Genomic DNA, 20,127 nt, shown 5'->3' with positions numbered 1-20,127 from the left:
CTTAGGAGTACCCTAATTAAGTTAATAACAATGTACCCACCTATATAGTTTAAGTTTAAAAAATTTGGCTCTCAAAAGAAATTTCAATCGTTGTACTGTTGATACTTGGCTCTGTTGACTAATGAGTTTGCCGACCACTGGCCTAGTGGAATGAACTTAACAAACCTTGGCTCAGGCATATCTGTATTTCAAACATGTTACTAAGTCTTGCTAACTATAAATCTTGGGCAAGTAACCTTAATCCAAGCACAGTTCTTGTTTTATAAAATGGGAATAAGATCTCAGGGTTCTTGATTAAATGAATATGCTGTAACTGACATCGTGTTGGTCTCTAGTGAGCAACGTTGGTTTGCTGTTATATGAATGCAGTGGAAGCATTTTTACTCATCTGAATGTGAAACAGACTTCTTAACCTATAAGATTCTCTGGGTTCTGAATTCCTGTAGTAGAAGGCATACTTTTATAGTCTTACATTAATTATTATTATTTTGAATTAACTCTGTTTTATCTGGGTGAGAGGAATAACTTCAGAATGAAGGATTCCTATCCAGAATCTTGAAGATCTAGGAAATATTTCTTCTAACAAATCTGAACTCCAGGGGTTCTGGAGAGCAGTGGGCATCATTGTGGTCTTCCCGGTTATTTGAATGGCTGAGGTTAGTGGTAAGATCCTTAAGCAGTCCTCATTGTGATAAGGAATTCATGTTGTGACCAACCCACAATGCTTCCTCTTAGTGTTAGATTGAGGGTACAACACAGCATTGTTTGTACTGAAATTGAGGGTGTTTAGAAGTTTCAGAGTGTTTTACAACTACTGCCTTGTTAGGTTTGTCTAGAAATACTGTTCTATAACCTGAAAAATTTTAAAAATGTCCTGTCTGAAAAATGAAAGATCATCACATAAGGGGTCTAGTTTACTGATTTAATCATTATGACAGTGTTGCTTTATTTCTACATATATAGAGAACATCTTTGTAAGAAAAATCATGATATTTCTTACCATTAAAAAAAATAATAACTCTCAGACTTTACTAAGAAAGGAAGAAAGAAAAAGAAAGAAAGCAATCATTTTAAGTGGACTATAAATGTTTCTTGGTATTAGAATTATGTTTTAGATGTTTTGTTTTTGGGATTTTCTTGGTTGTGGTGATGGGGTGATATTGGTGGGCGGTAATGGAGTCAAGCTAGAATGAAATTTATTTTACCTGGTTTCTATTATACTTATATATATGAAGATGTTTTTCTCATGAGTTTTTAGGGTGCAGAGCGATGTCTTTGGTCAACATTATATCCCCAGTGCCTGGAACATAGTAGAGTTTAAATATTTCTCTTTTTCATTTTATACATTTTCTGAAACCACACAGTCAGGCAGTATCTTCCCCCAGTATGTCCACCCAACCTTCTTGCCAAGAATTTGAAGAGGAAGATGTAAGTCTCTCCGTGAATATTGATTCTTTGGCATATTCAACTAAATGAGGTAATTGTTTTGCCTCAGAGAGGAAGAAAGGAAATCTGGAAGGAGTTACTGAATTCTAATAGCATACATACCGACTGAAACCTCCCAGGAACCCAGGCAAGGGAGCATCAAACAGTAGCAAATGAGAATAGGATTCTTAAATTTAAAAAGCAAATAGCAAGAAGACAGTTTTCTCCCAGGTGCTCTACAATGCTGCCTTGCAAAAATTATGCTTATTAAGAAGATGGGAACCCTATTAAAAAAGACTCACGAGTGTTCTACAGACAGTAACTTTCTATATTACAGTAGTGCCTTTTCTGAAGTTAAAAAATTCTTGTGAAATGATAGTGAGTCAGAGTATAGGCCAAAGCTACAAGGATTTGAGTCAGTACTTGCTCATTGTGTTCAGGCTTTCCTTAAAGATTCTAAGTTATTCCTGAGATTTAGCAGATTCTGTTTTCTTTGGTCCTGTAGTTATTGGCTCCTTATTAACATAGTAGATACAGATATTGTTCCTTCTAGTACAGTTGTTTATGTAGCCCTATCATATTCTTCATTCAAAGTTCTACCTGCTCTGGAATGTTTCACAGGGCTGACTCCTCAATACCAGGAGTTGTGGACTCTGGAAAACTGCCACCTTGCCTGTTGAAGTGGAAAAATCAGTATTCTGAACTTTTATCCTGGCTCTCTGATGTGATCATATCTGGTATTTTCTACCCTTTTTGTAAGTAGAAGAGGGAAGTCCTTGTATTCAAGACCTGTACCTGCCAATTTCAGTAAGTTCTGTGACACAGAGGAATAGGAGAGTGAGGGAAGGTGACTTACATTGCCAGATAGGGTTACTAAACAGTGAACAAAGAAATATGTCAGCCCTGACTAGTTTCTCTCAGTGGTTAGAGCATTGCCTCCCCACCACAAGGATCTGGGGTTGGATTCCCTGTCAAGGGCGTGTACCTCGGTTGCAGGTCCAATCCCCTGCCTGGGTCTGGGTATGTGCAACTCATGTGTCTCACATCGATGTTTTTCTCTCTCTCCCCCTCCTCCCTTCCTCCCACTCTCTAAAAATCAATGGAAAAAATACCCTGGAGTGAGGATAAAAAAAAAAAAAAAGAAATATGTCAAAGAGGGAAAAAACATCATTTGCAAAGGTTTAGACATATGAGAACATACAGCATATTGGTAGAATACAAGTAGATCAATGTTGTTGGGTAATGTGCAGATTTAGACAAACCAGTGTGTATTGAAGGATAGAGAGAGCAGATTAGGAATATCTTGCGTGTTGTGTTTAGGAGTTTAGTCTTTATCCTGTAAAATAGTAGTTTTCAAAAGTTCTGCAGCATTACTCAGGGGTTGCCAGTTCTCCCTGCACACTGTGTTCTCCCCTGTGCCTACCTCCCTTATATGGTCTCTCTTTACCTGTTCGATGTTTTGCCTTCGTTGAACAAATGGTTCAGCATGTAAAAAGAGTTTAGAAACTGCCACTGAGGCATTGATATTTCATGTTCTAGCAGCAGTTTAGAGAACAGATGAGAACGGTGGGAGACAGAAATAGGAAGAATACTAGGGATGCTATTCAAATAGTTTGGGCAAGAGACCTATGGTATCTGCTTATTAAATAGTACTGGAGAAGTGGAATTGGTTGTAGAGCTACTTAAGAGGTACACTTAGGAGGACATAGTGATGAAATGAGTGAGTGGCAGAAGTGTGGGAACAAGGCAAAGGTAGTTTGATGGGAAGGAGAATGACTCCCGGTTCTCTCCCTCCCCCCTTTTTTAACTTTCAGAAAAGTTCCAAGTACAGTATAAGAAATTATATTGCGCCAGAATAATTTGATAAGTTGCCATCATGATGCACTATATTCTTCAAATACTTGAATATGCATTTCTTGTAAACAAGGACAGTCTCCTGCACAATCACAATAGAACCATTAAAATCAGGATGTTGGCATTATCTATCCTCAGGCCCCATTTGAGTTTTACCAGTTGTTTAGATAATATCTTATAGAACAAATTGTGGGTTGCATTTAGTTGTCATGTATCTGGAACAGTTTCTTGATCTTTGCTTTCATTCCTTTACCACTTTTGAAGATTATAGGCTGGTCATTTTGAATTTGGAACCTTAATTTGGGGTTGTCTGATGTTTCCTCATTCATGGATTCAGGTTATGCATCATTTGCAGAAATATCACAGAAGTGATGCTGTGTTACTCTCATTGCTTTTTGTTAGGTAAACATATTTTCAATTATCCTATCACTAATGTTTACTTTCAGCCTCTCAGTTTTTTTTGCACTGGGAGAACACTTAAAATAGTTATCTGATCTTGAGAACCCCTACATAAAAATTATATCTACAGCTCATGGTACCTTAACTCAATCAGTAAGTTGTAGATATAATTCATTGATAATTGTCAGTGCTCTTTTGAGTAGAGAATGCTCTTTTTCTGTGGATCTGTTTCTGATGGCAGATTCATTAGCCTCCTTTTTTGTGTGGTTCCTCTTCACACAAAGGATGTCAGCTGTAATATAAGTTAGTAGAGCAAGTAGAGGAAACACAAGTTCTTTCTTTCTTACTTTACTACTTTATCTTTTTTACCTTTTCCAAATAGACCTTACCACCGATTTCTACTGTATGAGATCCAAATGAGATACAGTAAATGCAAGAGTAATTCCCGTCCACCCCCAATATTTAAAACTAAAAATGACGTTTTAGCCAACTTTTCTTGGGGGAAAATACAGTCCCCTGGTAATTAATCTTAACTTACTTTCCTTGAAATTAATCTTTTTTATATTTTCATAAATTTTGCAAACTCATAAGAAATGTAAAAAGTTTGCATAACTAGCTTAAGCCAAAACGAGACTTAATTTTTCTTAATGTAGCCTCAACAGATTTAAATTAAAGATTGTAAGTTAATTTTAATTAATGTTGTTTATAATATAAAAATTTATTGGTAGTGTTGAATAGTTGATCTACTAAAAGCATAAGCCAAAGCAATATGAATAAAAATATTGCCTAGGTATAATTTCATACAAAATTTTGAAAAAAAGGGCCTTATAGTGATAGTCAATAATAGTTTAATAACTATGTATGGTACCAGGTGGGTACTAGAATTGTCAGCTGATCACGTCATAAATTATATAATTGTCTAACCTCTAAGCTGTACTCCTGAAACTAATATAAAATAAATTGAATGTTAACTGTAATTTAAAAATAAAATTAAAGTAAAAGAAAAACATTTTCTTACTCAATTATATGATCAGGCTCAAATGTAGGCCTAGCAATTAGATTACTTCTTTTATAGGCTCATATATACACAAAATATTTTTGAATCTTAAAAATAAAAATAAAATTGTATTTTCCTCTTTAGTGCAAATTTACCTCTTTTATGTAAAAATTATATTTACCTGCTGTGCTTGTTCTTTGCTTCACAAATACCAATTCAGGGTCAAACATGAGATAAGTGAGCACATACAAATTTCCTTTTCTACTTAAATGAGACCATTTCTTAGCTTGCTCTTGATGTTCATTGAATAAGAAACAGATGTTTAAATGTGTGAGGCGTTAAAAATTTCAGCATAATGTCCATTGTTTTCCTATGAACAGCAGGTTATTCTTTTCTTCACAGAAATTCAGCACTTGTCTGGGACAGATCAGTAAAACTCATCTTGAATGTGTAAGACCACAGCTTTTCTTCCTTTTTTCTCAAGTCAAATTCTCACAATCAGAAGATTCAGAAAGAGTTCACCAGTGATACACTTGTGTTGAAAGGGAAGGATAATCTGTTCAGTTTTTTTCTGCAACTTCTCCAGGTGGTTTCCACAAGACTTGAGACTTGCTGATATCCTTCTACACTCGGGCCCAAGCAGCAGAGGACACTTTCCAAGATTTCTTTTTGTAACATGATGTTTTCCAAAAGTTAATTTAAAAAAAAATCCAAGAATCTTGTCCCTTGAAGTAAAAAACATTTTCCTCATACTTTACAGGGACTGAAGAGTAAGTGCTACATTGGCTAGTTTCTGCAGCCATTCTTCATCACAGCACTCAACAAAAATCTAGCCTTCTACTGTCTTAAAAGGACCCCTTTCAGCTCAAATACCCTGTTGAGAACTTTTCTCTGCTAAGCCACTGGATCTCTTTATGTAGTAGGAAATGTTCTTTAAACATTCTGGAGTGAAGTGACCTTTGCTTAATGAAGTTAGTCATTTTGAAGCATCTTCCAGAACTTTATTTCGTCTCAAGAGTTTTTGACACCAGAGTACAGGGATGCATTCTGAGTCGATTCAGTCCCCAGAGAAACAGATGTCCACACAAGATTTGATGTGCAGGAAGTCCCCCATCCAGAGTTGGCTATTGGAGTATTCTCACCGTGTTCAATCATTTGCTGGGAGCAGCCTAGAGGAAGCATGGCCAGGAGTGAATGTTGCAGTGAATTCCAAGGTGAGGGACCTGGGGGCTGTCCAGCAGCTCTGCTCCTCATAGCAGGTTCTGTGAGAGGGATATTGAGCAGGACAGCATATGGCGAATCCTACTTTCCTCATCCCATTTGGGCTTTGACATCATCCCACTTTTGAATACCTTTCTTACCCTGCTCACCTTTATACCCCCACTCAAACAGACATTTTCATTCGACTTTGTCTTTGACCCTCTGGGCTTGTCCACTATATATGGATCCCTTCTCACCCTTCTCATAGTCAGGCTTTGTCACTCCATTTTGGCCTACTTCTCGTCCCCTCCCTCACATACATGAGATAGTCCTCTTTTTGGACTGACTCTTCTCTGCTGGACTGTTACCCTGCTTCTCACACAAGTATCTAACTTGCTTGGCTTCACCTAATGGCCTTAGCATTAAATTGTTGAGAGAGGGCATTGTAGAAGGGAATGGAAGAGCCATCTGGGTTTCTTAAATATGTAATTGGCTAGAATATGGTTCTATTTAGAGATGTAAAGAAAATAGGAGGATCTAAGAAAAATGGGGCGGGGGGAGGTGAGAGTCTATGAGTGCAAACAGGATTTGGGTTTTAAAATAATGAATTTAGGTTGACTGTCAGACATCCTGGTAAACCTAATAGGCTCAGTATGGGGGTTTGGCTGGAGATAATAGAATTGGTTGTCATTAGCTTCTATGTGATAGTTGAAACCCTAGGTTTCAAAGAAACTGCAGAGAAGGAAGGAGCTGGCAGTGAAGAACAACAGTGCTGCCTGAGGGATGATACCATGAAAGGATGATATCTAGGGAAACTATGGGACAAGAGAGTTGTAAAGGAGAGAGAGTGCTTATTCAACAATGTAAAAAGCTACAAAAATGGTAAAAGATCCATTGGGGTTTAGCAAACAGTTTATAATTTAGTTATAATAGAGTAAACCCTGATTGCAGTTAGTGGAGGTGAGTGGGAATGAAGAATTAAATTTGGTCAATACAGATATATGTATTATAAGTAACAAATAGATACTGCCATGTGGATTGAGAAATAGTGTTTTGTGTCCTTTTTAGTAAAGATATATTTATATGATTGATGAGACGTGGATTTAAAATTTTCAGTTCAAAATTATAAAACTTGAATACTTGCTCTTTATATGATAATATTCTCCATAATCATTTTGTGTTGATTTTGTTAAGCCACTTTTGATCAGCCACTTTTGCAGTCTCTGGAAGATTGTCACTTTAATTACATATATTACTTCCGAGTTATCTGACGCATAGGAGCTTTGGAACTAGAATCACTCAAAAAGCATTAATCTTTTAAATCACATATTTGTTTTTTATGGGATGTGCTGAAAATAACAAGAAATTTGACAGACATAATGATTTTAATGACTTAGAAGATAATCTATAATAATAAAAGCATAATATGCTAATTAGACTAGACGTCCTTCCTGATGAAGCCAGGACTGGGAGGGAAGCCCGGGTCCCAGGTGCCAGAGGAAAGCCGGTGCCAGCAGCTGGAGGAAGGAAGGCCTACTCTTGCACGAATTTCGTGCACCAGGCCTCTAGTTTATAAATAAATGTTAATATATATTTATACCTTATCAGTTTCAAAGTACTACAAGTGACTTGCTTAGTGCAGACTCCAACTTTTAAAAATTTGTTTAAAGCAATTGATATTATATTTGTGGCTTGCTTTAAAGTTCTTCTTTGGTAGAGAAAGAATGCTCAGCACATCACTGACTTTTAAAAGATTTAATAATTATTTACTCACTAAACAAATGCTATGAGGACCTGCTGAGGCAAGCATTTTTGTAGGTGCTTAAGATAACAGTGGTGGAAAGAAAAGTCTCTTTCTTTATGGAACTTAAATTCTAGTGGGAAGAGGCAGATAATACATGAATAAATGGGTAGTCACTCACATAGCAGGCACCATTCCAGTGCTTTCGTACAGTGCTGTGGAGAAGGCAAGGAGGAAAGGGAATGTGATGCACGGGAATTATTATTTTAAATAGGATGATCAGGGAAAGCATCATTGATTAGGAGATATTTGAACATAGTCCTGAAGGAAGTAATGGGAAGAACCATGCAGATATATGGGGGAGAATATTTGGCAGAGGTGATAGCCAGTGCAAAGGCTCTTTAAGAAAGAACAAGGACAGAAAGAGTGGAGCAAAGTGAAAAAGAGAATAGTAGAATATGAGCTCAGAATAGTGGGATATGTGTAGGTTATATAAGACCTAACAGACAACCATAAAAAAAAAAACACCCTTTTTTATTGTTGTTAATCCTCACTCGAAGATATTTTTTTCCCCTGCCGATTTTTAGAGAGAGTGTAAGGGAGTGGGAGAGACAGAGAAAAAGAAACCTCACTGTGAGAGAGACACATCAATTGGTTGCCTCCTGCACATACCCCCACCAGGGCCGGGGATTGAACCTGCAACCAAGGTATATGCCCTTGACCTGAATCAAACCCGGGGCCCTTCAGTCCTTGGGCTGATGCTCTATCCACTGAGCCAAACCGGCTAGGGCAAAATACTTTTATTCTGAATGAGAGGGGAAGGCTTTCTTTGGATTTTGCATTAGCAGAGTGATCTTACTTTATCGTGTATTACAGATACTTAGTATTAATCAGTTTGACCATAGTAATTAACAAATAAATTGTTAATTTGGAGTATAGAGAGTTACAATATGAAGTCAGAGTGAGTAAGCCGTGTGGCCAGAAGAGGACGACTGGTGGTTAGGGAAGCCCTATTAGAATTTAGTGAATATCCTAAACTCCTTGCGGAATGTGATTCGAAGCTCTGAATTTCCTTCTGGTGATTAGTACACTGTAGTTTCTTTTCTTGCCATCTTTGTCTTAAGTTTTTTAAATGACTATTTAGCTCAAACGTAATGGATCCTGCCTGCCATGTAACTTCTGAAAATATTAATATTGCACAGTTATTTGGAGTCTCTGGCAATTTGCTTAAGTCACACCTTACTTTATTAGAGTACCTCAAGCATGTCAAACTCGCGGCCAGTGGGCTGCACACCCAAGGCATGTGGCCCGCTGGCCACGAGTTTGACATGCTTGGGGTAACCAGTATTCCTCAGTGTTTCTTACGGTTTCAAGGTTAGTCTTTGTCTTGGACTCTTGTTTGAGGCCCCTAACTCTAGTTCACTCTGAGACAGGCTTTCAGAGCTGTTTGCTTAATGTGTACTACTCCCACTTTGATTCTTTTAAGCATTCTGAGATGAGCAGTTCAAATGATTTTAGTTAATCAAAGGGCTTTTGAAAGCAAGGTTCATAAGAAACTAGTTGAAAAGTTTGTGAGAAACTGGTTAAAAAAATAAAAGCACTGAAATTAGGTCTGAAGTATCACTGAGTCAACAGGTACGAGGACTAAAAGTTACCCTGTATTTTCTAGGACTTGCGAAAAGTCACGAAATAGTTCTGCTTTACCTAAATAACCTTAATTTTGAAGTTTTGAGAGTAAAATCATTATGTCACTTCATCTTGGTATGGAGCTGACTGTGTCTCCCCCTTTAGGCACCCTTAGGTTAGGACCTCTCTGGACTTCACACTACAGTGAAAGATGCTGCCACAAGAACACTGTTCCTCCTCTTACAAAAGGAAAAGTAATCCAGTGATTACTTTATAAAAAGTACAACTTTATTTATTTGATTTTTTTTTGAAAAATTTGGTGATGAATATCTATATTGGAGCTTTCTCTAATCATTTCTCCTCTTTTAGATCACCAGAATCATAACAATAGTTAATGCTGTGGCTTTTTCATTGATGTCAGAATACTGTGTGAATCTTGCATTGCATGCAGTGCTCTGTCTAGAGGAGTTAGATTAAGTAGGTACAGTCCATCCTAATTATTTGCAGATTCTGTATTTGTGAATTCACCTACTCACTAAAATGTATTTTTAAAAAAATATGGCTTTTAAAAATGGATTTCAGAGAGGAAAGGAGAGGGAGAGAGAGATATAGAAACATAAATGAGAGAGAATCATTGGGGATCACACTGGGGATTGAGCCCGCAGCTCGGGCATATGCCCTGACTGGGAATTGAACCATGAACTCCTGGTTCTGAGGTCGACACTCAACCACTGAGACACACCGGCCTGGCTAAAATGTATTTATAACACCAAGTCAATACTTATATCCTTTCACAGTCATTTATGGACATGCCCATGCACAGAGGATGAAAACATTTGTCACCTGGCACTCATGTTCCCAAGTGAGATCGAACAAGGTGACACTCTGCCTTCTTATTTCAGCTCTCATACTATAATTTTTTCCTTTTCCAAGTCCATTTAGTGAAACATTTTTCACTAAAAGTTTTTCGTGCTTTTATTGGTGTTTAAAATGGTTCTCATGCAGTGATGAGGTGCTGCCTAGTGTTGTGTTGTGCCTTATGCAGGACATACCGGGGTTGGATAAGCTTTGTTCAGGCATGAGCTATAATGCTGTTGACCGGGAGGTCAGTGTTACCAAATCAGAAATAATATTTTTAAATACCATGTCTTTAAATAGAAACCCTCATTATGTATTGATCGGTTGGCAAAAATGTCATGACCAGAGGCTTTCAGAAACTTAACCCTGTGTTTCTCCTAGGAGCTATGGTTCAGTGTTTGTGGCAATTTTATAGAACACAGTTACTGTAAATAATGAGAACAGACTGTGTTTAATTAAGGGTGGTGACTTACAGACTTAAGGTATGTAAAACATTTCGTAATCCCCTCTCTCTGAAATCACTGTTTTAGGTCTATTTAAACACATGTATACAGAGTTATAATGTAAAATCTAATTTTACTATGGGTTTTGGTCAGGTTAAAAGCCATTGATTAACTTTTAAAGAAATATTATTGTCTAGAAAATTAATATGATCCAGAAACATATTGAGGGCTCAGTAAATAGGGATTATAGTGATTCTGGTTTTGGAAAAGAAGGTACTATCAGTGTTAGAGAGTATATTCTTATGTAGTTATGTAGACTGAGGCACATGAAAAAACTCAGTTGAGGGCTGCTTTGCTAGAAGCTGGCAATCTTGAGAAATTTACTTAATCTCTTACTCAATTGCTTGTCTGTCCTTACTTTGAATCATTTTCATTCATTATGCCACTCAAGGAAATTCTACAATTTAATGTCAATATATTAGCCACCAGATTTTATTTTACTGACCTCCAGTGTGATCTCACCATTTATTGATAAAAACATAAGTGACGTATTTAATCTGTGTTGACATTGTATACTTCTACTGGTAAGAAGAAATAAAAGCATCCTGGCATTTTACTTTGATTTTTTTTTTAGGGTATATGTAGGATTCTGTTTATTGATATTTGTATTTTTATGACACAAATCCGAAATTATACAAGAAGTTTTCTTTAAAAAAGTTTAGAATTAGAATTTCAACAGCAAGAGTATGTATTCTTTTGATAATACTTCATTTATTATTTTTCCTGTATGGCAGTTTCAAGTTTTAGATCATGGGTACTTAATTTTTTAGAAAACTGTGGGGTTTTATAAACTATTTTTTTAAAGGTGTTTTCTACCCCTTAAAATATTTAGGAGCTGATTGATTTCTTATTAATTATTGGATAAATATTCTTTTAATTAGGCCATTAGCTTACTTATTAGATTATTGTTAGAACTAATTTTATAGAAATACTGGTTTTTGTTTTTAATCCTCACCTGAGGATATGTTGAGAGAGAGAGAGAGAGAGAGAGGAGGAGAGAAAGAGGGAGAGACAGAGAGGAACATCGATGTGAGAGAGAAACATCGGTCACTTGCTTCCTGTAAACTCCCTGACCAGGGATCGAACCCGCAACCTTTTGGTGCATGGGAGGACGTTCCAACCAATTGAGCCAACTCACCAGACTTATGAATACAGTTTTTGTTTAATTTTATGAGTATCAACAGAAAATGAAAATTTATATGTTCATTCCCATTTCCATTACCAAAATAGGTTAGAGAAATCCAATCCACTATATACTACTTGAAAAAAATTTTACCTGCCTATCAGATATTTTCAGCCTCTTCTAATATTCTGGAATTCCTGTCATCTCACTTTTAGCTGTGTTGTTTATTTTACATTACCTATGCTTTAAATTTTATTTTTCTGCTTGGATTTACCAGTTTTGATCAGGTCTGTTTATAAGAATCTGCATTAATTTGAAAGATATTTACATGTCACACTGTAAATATGACAGTCACTGAACTTTATTGGCTTAAATTAAGGCACTCTTTTCTGTTCCCTTGATATAACACAAAGTTCCACAAAGATAGAGATTTGAATTTTTGTTATTTATAATTGGTGACAGAACTGTTCATTGATGATCAGTTCTGGTACTATTTTAGAAATGCCAATAATAAATTTTCTATTTGTTGATAGGCTGCTTGCTATTCTTTATGACTTGTTTTATGAACTTTGTTCTCTCATCTTTTCACTTTGTAAGTTACTCTTAATGTGTCACTCAACCTGTTTCAATCTTGTAAAAATATGCCTGTTAGTTTGGGCACACAAAGGGTAATTTGCTTGGGGCCTGCATCATCCCAGGCATTGTCCCTGATTTCATGTGTTCTGTGTATAAACATGCAAGTGAAAATGTCCTTGTCAGTGTTGAGAAAGCTACCTTAGATATAGTTACTAAAGAAAGATTTTTATTCTCTCTTTGAAGAAAACCTATGTACAAGAGATTTACCTTTATATAATTGGGATACGATATATATTCACTTGTGATTTAGGTCGGTGTTTTTCAGTATCTTATTTTTAACCTGCTTTCCTGTGATGTTTTTCAGTTTGTCTTCGACATATATTAGCTGCTAAGGTTTTGATGACCTTTGTTTTCTGGAGTTTACCTTCTGAAAACAGTGGATAGATTTAATGTGCTTTTTCTAAGGAACTTTACCTTCTATCCTTGTTCAAACCTGATATAGTTATTAATATTTGATGGTTTCAGTCCACGTCAAATGGAAGTTTTATATTGTGCTAGTCTGAGTTGCAAATAAGAGTCACTTGACTTTTAAAAGCCCCATTTAATATATATTACATCATGGTTTATTGATTACATTTGATCACCAAAATTACATGCACCAAGGGAAGTTCCCTTCCTCTCACCCTAAAGGACTATTTCATGTCTCTTTCAAATTTTGAATACCTCAGCTGATGATCTTGCTTCCTACTTTAACCAGTTAAAAAACAAAAGGAATGAGAAGGGGACTTCCAAAGACTCCTGCCACTATAAAAATCTCATCTGTTTTTTTATTGTTTCCACATTGAGAGATATAGTAAAAAAATAAATAAATAAATTTAAAGCACCTATAATACCACTCTGTTTTTCCATCTGGCACCTTAAATGACGTATTCAGTTTCCTAACTAAAACCAGGTCTTACACTTTTGAATTCTTTCTCATCCCCTTTTAACAACTAAGAACATAATTATTTCTTCTCTTTCTTGCTTACATTATCAATTTTTTGTTTTGTACTGGGTCATTCTTGCCATTATACAGATATGTTGCTAATTCTTCAATCTTAAAGAATAAAAAATCTTCTCTACCAATTACCCATTTCCCCTATCAATTACCACTCCCTTGTTTGTTCTCTTTTGCAGCAGACTTCTAACTTGTCCATATTGACCATCTCTATTCTCTTCCCAGTATCTTAACTCTGCTTTAATGAAACTTCAACTACCAAAAATCGCTCCCATTACTATTGACTTCTGTGTTGCTAAATCCAGTTGTCAGTTCTTTGTCTTCATCCCATTGATCTATCACAATGGTTGTTATTATTTACTTTCTCCTCTTGGATATGCTTTATGTGGCTTTAAGGATACCACTCATTCTTGATATTCTTTCTTAATCATCTTTGCTGGTTTACTTCCTTCTTTCAGAATGCTTAAGGGCTCAATTTTTGGAACTCTTCTCTTTCTACACTTAACATTTCTAGTATAATTAGAATTCAAGAATTCCGTCCCCCCTAAACCCCACCCCACAATATAGCTTATTTCTTGGAAAGTGTAGATTAGAGAAAATACCATTAAATGTTGCTATTTTCAAACTATGTTTCAGACTTTCTTGGCCCTGTTTCAAAGCTTGCAATGAGAACTGTGGACATTTTGGGGATCAGCCATCTAGTGGCAAGGTTGGAAAAGTAAATAAGTGGTTTATCCACACACCATTGTGATATAATATGGTTACTCTTAAGGTGTGATAGAAATGGATATTGTACTTTGCATATCTTAAACCTTAAAGATATTTTAAAGGAATTTATATGAACTTGTGTAATGAGTTGGTATTATTTGAACATGTCCATGTGTCTTCAAAGGATGAAATTTCAGAATAAACACTATGAAAATTTTCTGTCATGAAATTTTAGAGTCTATGTTAAAAAAAATACAAAAGTAAATATGCTTGATATATAAAATTTGAGAAATATGGTAAAAATAAATTTAAAATATCTATAATACCACTGCCTAAATGCAGCTTATATTTTGAAATATTGTCTTCTAGTCTTTATGTAGTTTAAAAACCATACTGTGATTATATAATTCCCTGCATTTTGCTCTTAGCATAATATAAGCATCCATGTTTTCACATTTTTAAAAGTGAACATGATGTTTAGTGATTGCACTGTATCTATCCTATCTCATGGATTCCTTTTTTCCTTATTTTTATTGACAGTTGTTTATTTATTTATTTTGCTTTTGTGGATAAAGCTGCAGTGAGCATCCTATGCATAATTTTTTTTTCTGTTTTAGGATTACTTCCTTAGGATAGATTGCCAGAAGTGGAGTTACTGGGTCAGAGGGTATGATCTCATGAACTTTTTTCCTTAAAAAAAAAAATTTATTTTTATTTTTTATTTATTTATTTTTTAGTTTATTTGCTATCCAGTTGATTTGTATTATTGTGAAAAGTGAAACTCATAATGATTATACTTGGTACCTGACAGAAAATTGTGTCTAAAGGCAAGGTTCTGTGATCAGAGAAGTTTGGGAAATTCCTAGGGTGAAAAAGCCTTTTTAACTTGGCTTCTCTCAGCATTTCCTGAACTTAACTGAGCATTGGCTGGGTGTTTTTTTGGTGTTTGTTTGTTTGTTTTTTTGTGAGAGACACTTTTTAACATTTTGTGGAAGTTTTACAAAAGATATAGTTTATGAACTACTGATCAAAGATTTCAAAATGTTTTTAGTGATCAAAGCAATTAAATCTCCATTCTAAAATTATTTTTAAAAAGAAGATTAAAATAAAGCTGTTTACTATGTGATTTGGGGGTATGTTTTTATAAAGTTTCATAACTTTTACAATTTAAAACTTTCTCTACTGATTCCTAAAAAAATATCTTAATGCCTCAGTGGCACCAAATACTTTTTATAATCTTTAATAAAATTTGGAATATAGACAAAACATAAGAGTAGGAGATAATGTATATTGTACAAACCTTTTTGTCTTCCTTCATTTTCCCCTACAGAATGTGAAAACCTTTGCATCTTCTGATAGTCTAGCCAAGGTCCAAGAAGTAGCAAGCTGGCTTTTGGAAATGAATCAGGAACTGCTCTCTGTGGGCAGCAAAAGACGACGAACTGGAGGCTCTGTGAGAGGCAACCCTTCCGCAAGCCAGGCAGATGAGGAACAGATGAATCGTGTGGTGGAGGAGGAACAGCAGCAGCAACAGCTAAGGCAACAAGAGGAGGAACACACCGCAAGGAATGGTGAAGTTGTTGGAGCAGAACCTAGACCTGGAGACCAAAATGATTCCCAGCAAGGACAATTAGAAGAAAACAATAATCGCTTTATTTCAGTAGATGAGGATTCCTCAGGAAACCAAGAAGAACCAGAGGAAGATGAAGAACATGCTGAGGAACAAGATGAGGAGGATGAAGAGGAAGAGGAAATGGACCAGGAGAGTGATGATTTTGATCAGTCTGATGATAGTAGCAGGGAAGATGAACATATGCATAGTAACAGCGTCACAAACTCCAGTAGTATCGTGGACCTGCCTATTCACCAACTCTCCTCATCATTCTATACAAAGACAACAAAAGTGAGTATATTTAGTCTGCTGTGCACTTGAGAAATTTTACACATCCATATTAATTGTAATAAAACTCTTCTTACAGTCTTTGTATTACTGCAAAATTATTCTTCAGATGTGTAATAATAAAATGAGCTAATATTTGTTTTACAGAAGGTATTAAAAATATTAGAAATAGAAATACTGATACTGGCACAGTCTTATTACAAATGGAGGGAAAGTAATTGATCCTATTTATTATTATGAACAATCATTAATTTCAAACTTTATTATAAATCTTATTCCTGGGACAGAGGTTAGTAGGTTGTGTGCAGTGGAGAGGCTTAGGATGAAACATGACTTGTGTAAATCAAGTAGTAAAAATACTTTCTTATTTACAAAATGCAGCCTGTGGTGTGGCTGTGTGTTCACAGGTGTTAATCCAACACATGAGTTATTGGAAGTTACTTCAAATTCGTTTTCTTCTTATGATGATTAAAATTTATCCTTTGTAAATAGTCTCTTTATTATGTAGTTAAGCAAGGTGAGACTACAGCCTGAATATTAATATTTGGTTATTGGTGAAATCTGAGTTGGTATTTTTAAAAGTAATAAAGTACTAGACACTGACATTTAAGAGTAAACATTTTTCCTACATTATGAAAAAACAAGAATTCATGGTGCTATCATCACTGCTTACTTCACTCCAGATTTACAATATTCAGTAACAACAGAATCATTGGATTTTCTTTCTGACTTCATTTCAGTGGAACACTCTGTTTGTTTCTCAAAGGTATTTGAATATTTACTACAGGTTAACAAATCATTTTGGTTGATATTTGACTGTGAGAGGTCGGAGGAGATGATGTCACCAGGCTGAGATTTCCAACTTCCTGTTAAGTTTCTGCTACTCCTTTCCTTGCCTGCAGTTTTCCTTTCCCTTCCCATTCCTGGGAGATAACTCTGTTATCTCTGCCTCCTACCTCATTTTCCTAGTGGTAGCCCATGGAGTTAACCATAGACATATTTTATTTAATTTATTTTTTTAAAATACATTTTTATTGATTTCAGAGAGGAAGAGTGAGGGAGAGATAGAAACATCAATGATAAGAAAGAATCATTGATTGACTGCCTCCTGCACGCCCCCTTCTGGGGATTGAGCCTGCAACCCAGGCATGTGTCCTGATCTGGAATTGAACCGTTATCTCCTGATTTATAGGTCAACACTCAACCATTGAGCCACACCAGCTGGGCAACTGTAGACATATTTTAAAAGGTGGATAGTTAGATTCCTGTCTAAACTGGAGGAATCTTATTAACTTAGGGACTTGGCGATTAGTCTAGTCCTGAGAAAAACAGTTCCATTGGATATAGTCCTTTGATATCAGGGACTGGAATACACTAACCAGTCACACCGTCACTGCTTCCCAGTATTATCTTTGCTACTCGGGGCAGGCAGGGAGGTGCTGAAACGTTGAAGTCTGTCTGAGCTGGAGGGAAAAAGTGGGCAGCTGCAGTAAATTTGATCTTCCAGTGCTTGTTTTTTTGGGGTGGTATGTGGGCTTCTTTCCTCAAAACATACCTTGATATATCACTTAAAATTGTGGTCATGGCCGGGGGGGTTGGGGGGGTTATGGAAAGAGGGAGCATTATTTCTCTCACTACTCAGTCTTTCTGCTGTATTCTCCCCTTCCACCCCCATCAAAATATAGTCAGAATTAAATTATATAGTGTCTGGGTTTTGCTTCAAAATAGTACCTAAGGGGAGAAAAAGGAGGGTATAGATTGGCCATGAGTTGCTGATGGTTGAAGCTGGATTGCAGGGATGTGAGGTTTCATGGGTATTATTCTGTGTAGTTTTTCAATATTTTAGGCAGTGTTGTTATCTAATGATCTATTCAAAGAGGAAAGAAAAGAAAAAGAATTATGCTCAGAATGAATGAGGTATGTAACAACTTCTATCCTCCCTCCCCGCTCAAGCGTCAGTGCCCATAGATCTTTATCTTTGCATGCTTTCTGGTTCTTTATCATTTGAAAATTATATAAAAATCATGAATATCCAATTAGAGTAGACTTATGAGTTAATTCTTTGGAAAAGAACATTTTAACTTGAATAATAACTTATTTTATAGACATTAAAATAAATAATGTCTGTAGTAGTTTATCCTTTTATTTTTAATCTCACCCGAGGATAAGTTTATTTATTTTTTTGAAAGAAAGAGAGAGAGAGAGAGAGAGAGAGAGAGAGAGAGAGAGAGAGAGAAACATTGATTGGCTGCCTCCCATATGCACACTGACTGGGATCAAACCCGCAACCTTTTTGGTGTAAGAGATGACACTCCAACTAACTGAGCCACCAAACCAGGACTGTAGCAGTTTATCTTCTTATCCCTGTTTGCTTATTTTTAAATTTTACAGGGAACCACTGATTTAGCCCATAAACAATATACAAACAGATTTAACATCATCTCTTTTAACCTAAATTGACCTGGAATGATATATCTTAGATACTTAGTTTAATACTTGAGTTGCTGTCATTTTGCATCAGCATGTGAAACTTAAACTCTTGAAACATGTTTATTCCTAATTTCCTAGCCTGTCTGCAAGTTTAGATTTTATTTAGATGGAACTACCTGAGGCAGTTTCTCGTCCCTCCCTGCAGGTGTTCAGGCAGTGCTTTGGGTCTCAGACAGATGGCTGACACTCATTGCTGCAGCCCTGCTTTGTTGTTAAGGCTCAGACCTTTCATAGCAGTTTGCCCAGCTTTCATCCCCATCTCTTGGTCCCTCTCCTTCAAGGTTAGTATGCCAAAGAGGGAGTTTATATCTTTCCTCTTTTTTTGAGGGTTCAGTTGTAGGAATGGGGGTTAGTATTTAATTGCATTATCTTATTTAAGAAAGAAATGTAATCAAAACAAAGACTCGCTAAACAGTGCAAAGCCACCAATGATTTCTGCTACATTTTCAATTACAACAAGAAAGCCAGCTAGACAAAACAGACCTTTTTCTAACAGGAGAAGCCATCATAATTTTCAGCGGGAAAACTTCCAGCACCCAGGTTTGACAGGTGCTTTATTTACTTTTTCCCCTCAAGATGAAATTGTAAACAGAACTTTTAGATGTGTGTTGTATGTAGTACCTCCTTAGAAACAAACTATACTGAATTTAAGTCATTTTGATGACTCTTGAGTTGTGAATACAAATTATTGTTTTGTACATACAAGCTCACAGGTGTATACTGAGTACTGATAGCAGTGATAGATGTGTGTATGCATTTATATGTTGTGTACATATACATATATCTACATATATACATGTATGTGTGTATATATGCTTTTGATATATTGTTTATTTTGAGATCACTTGCCTCCATAAATATGGCAATAAGAATATAAAACCATTTGATGGTTAAGGCAGCAATGCCCTTCTACGTAAGTAGGATTTCCATCTGAAATTGGCCTGGTTTTGTTTTTGTCCATTCCTGAAACTTTCTTCAGGATCATTCCCAGAGTACTTTATTATTATATTTTAAGAAAATTTTAAAAATGTCAATTATTATTGTGTTGCTAACAAAGAAAATGTTAGTCACCCATGTGTATAAATGTGTTTAGTACAGTAAATAGGGAAAAGCTCTCTCTATTTCAAATACTTCATTTGAAGCAGCTTTAAATTCTTAATCATTATATACATAAGACACTTCTACAGACATTACCCTAGGCCAGTGATGGCGAACCTTTTGAGCTCGGCGTGTCAGCATTTTGAAAAACCCTAACTTAACTCTGGTGCCGTGTCACATATAGAAATTTTTTGATATTTGCAACCATAGTAAAACAAAGACTTATATTTTTGATATTTATTTTATATATTTAAATGCCATTTAACAAAGAAAAATCAAAAAAATGAGTTCGCGTGTCACCTCTGACACGCGTGTCATAGGTTCGCCATCACTGCCCTAGGCCATAGCTTCAGGTCTTTAAACTGTGGCTTTTGAGAAGAGTAGAGGTTTAATAATCACTTTTAAAATCCCATTTTTAAGGTTAATATGGTATTTAATTTAGATTTGCCTAATTTCAAAAAACAACAACCTCTCTCTGCTATGCTGCCCTCTAGGTAAAATTAGATAGACATTACTAAGATTTTCAGAAGAACTATAAGTAAGTCTACATATATTCTAGACCAGCCGTGGGCAAACTACGGCCCGCGGGGCCGGATCCGGCCGTTTGAAATGAATAAAACTAAAAAAAAAAA

General features: G+C 35.9%; 1 protein-coding gene across 9 annotated transcripts in view; it reads left to right on the top strand.

Annotated features, from left to right (window-relative positions):
• The window catches only part of FBXW7 (F-box and WD repeat domain containing 7, E3 ubiquitin protein ligase), a 107,556-nt gene that overhangs the window by 6,247 nt on the left and 81,182 nt on the right, over positions 1–20,127 (top strand). For 5 of the 9 annotated variants that reach the window (XM_014543891.1, XM_014543888.1, XM_014543889.1 and 2 more), the window contains exons 1-4: positions 2,214–2,232; positions 5,078–5,889; positions 14,625–14,674; positions 15,338–15,910. In XM_014543891.1, coding sequence (XP_014399377.1) covers positions 15,407–15,910 — 504 coding nt within the window. In that variant the 5' untranslated portion in view covers positions 2,214–2,232; positions 5,078–5,889; positions 14,625–14,674; positions 15,338–15,406. Of the gene's footprint in view, positions 1–2,046; positions 2,181–2,208; positions 2,233–5,077; positions 5,890–14,624; positions 14,675–15,337; positions 15,911–16,590; positions 16,674–20,127 lie in introns of those variants that run through there. The other 4 variants (XM_014543890.1, XM_014543883.1, XM_014543882.1 and 1 more) reach the window with 4 other exon arrangements.

Source organism: Myotis brandtii, unplaced genomic scaffold (genome assembly GCF_000412655.1).
Source record: "Myotis brandtii unplaced genomic scaffold, ASM41265v1 scaffold34, whole genome shotgun sequence".
NCBI lineage: Eukaryota > Metazoa > Chordata > Mammalia > Chiroptera > Vespertilionidae > Myotis > Myotis brandtii.
The sequence above is the reverse complement of the archived record's forward strand: the minus strand, read 5'-3'. Positions and strand labels throughout refer to the sequence as shown.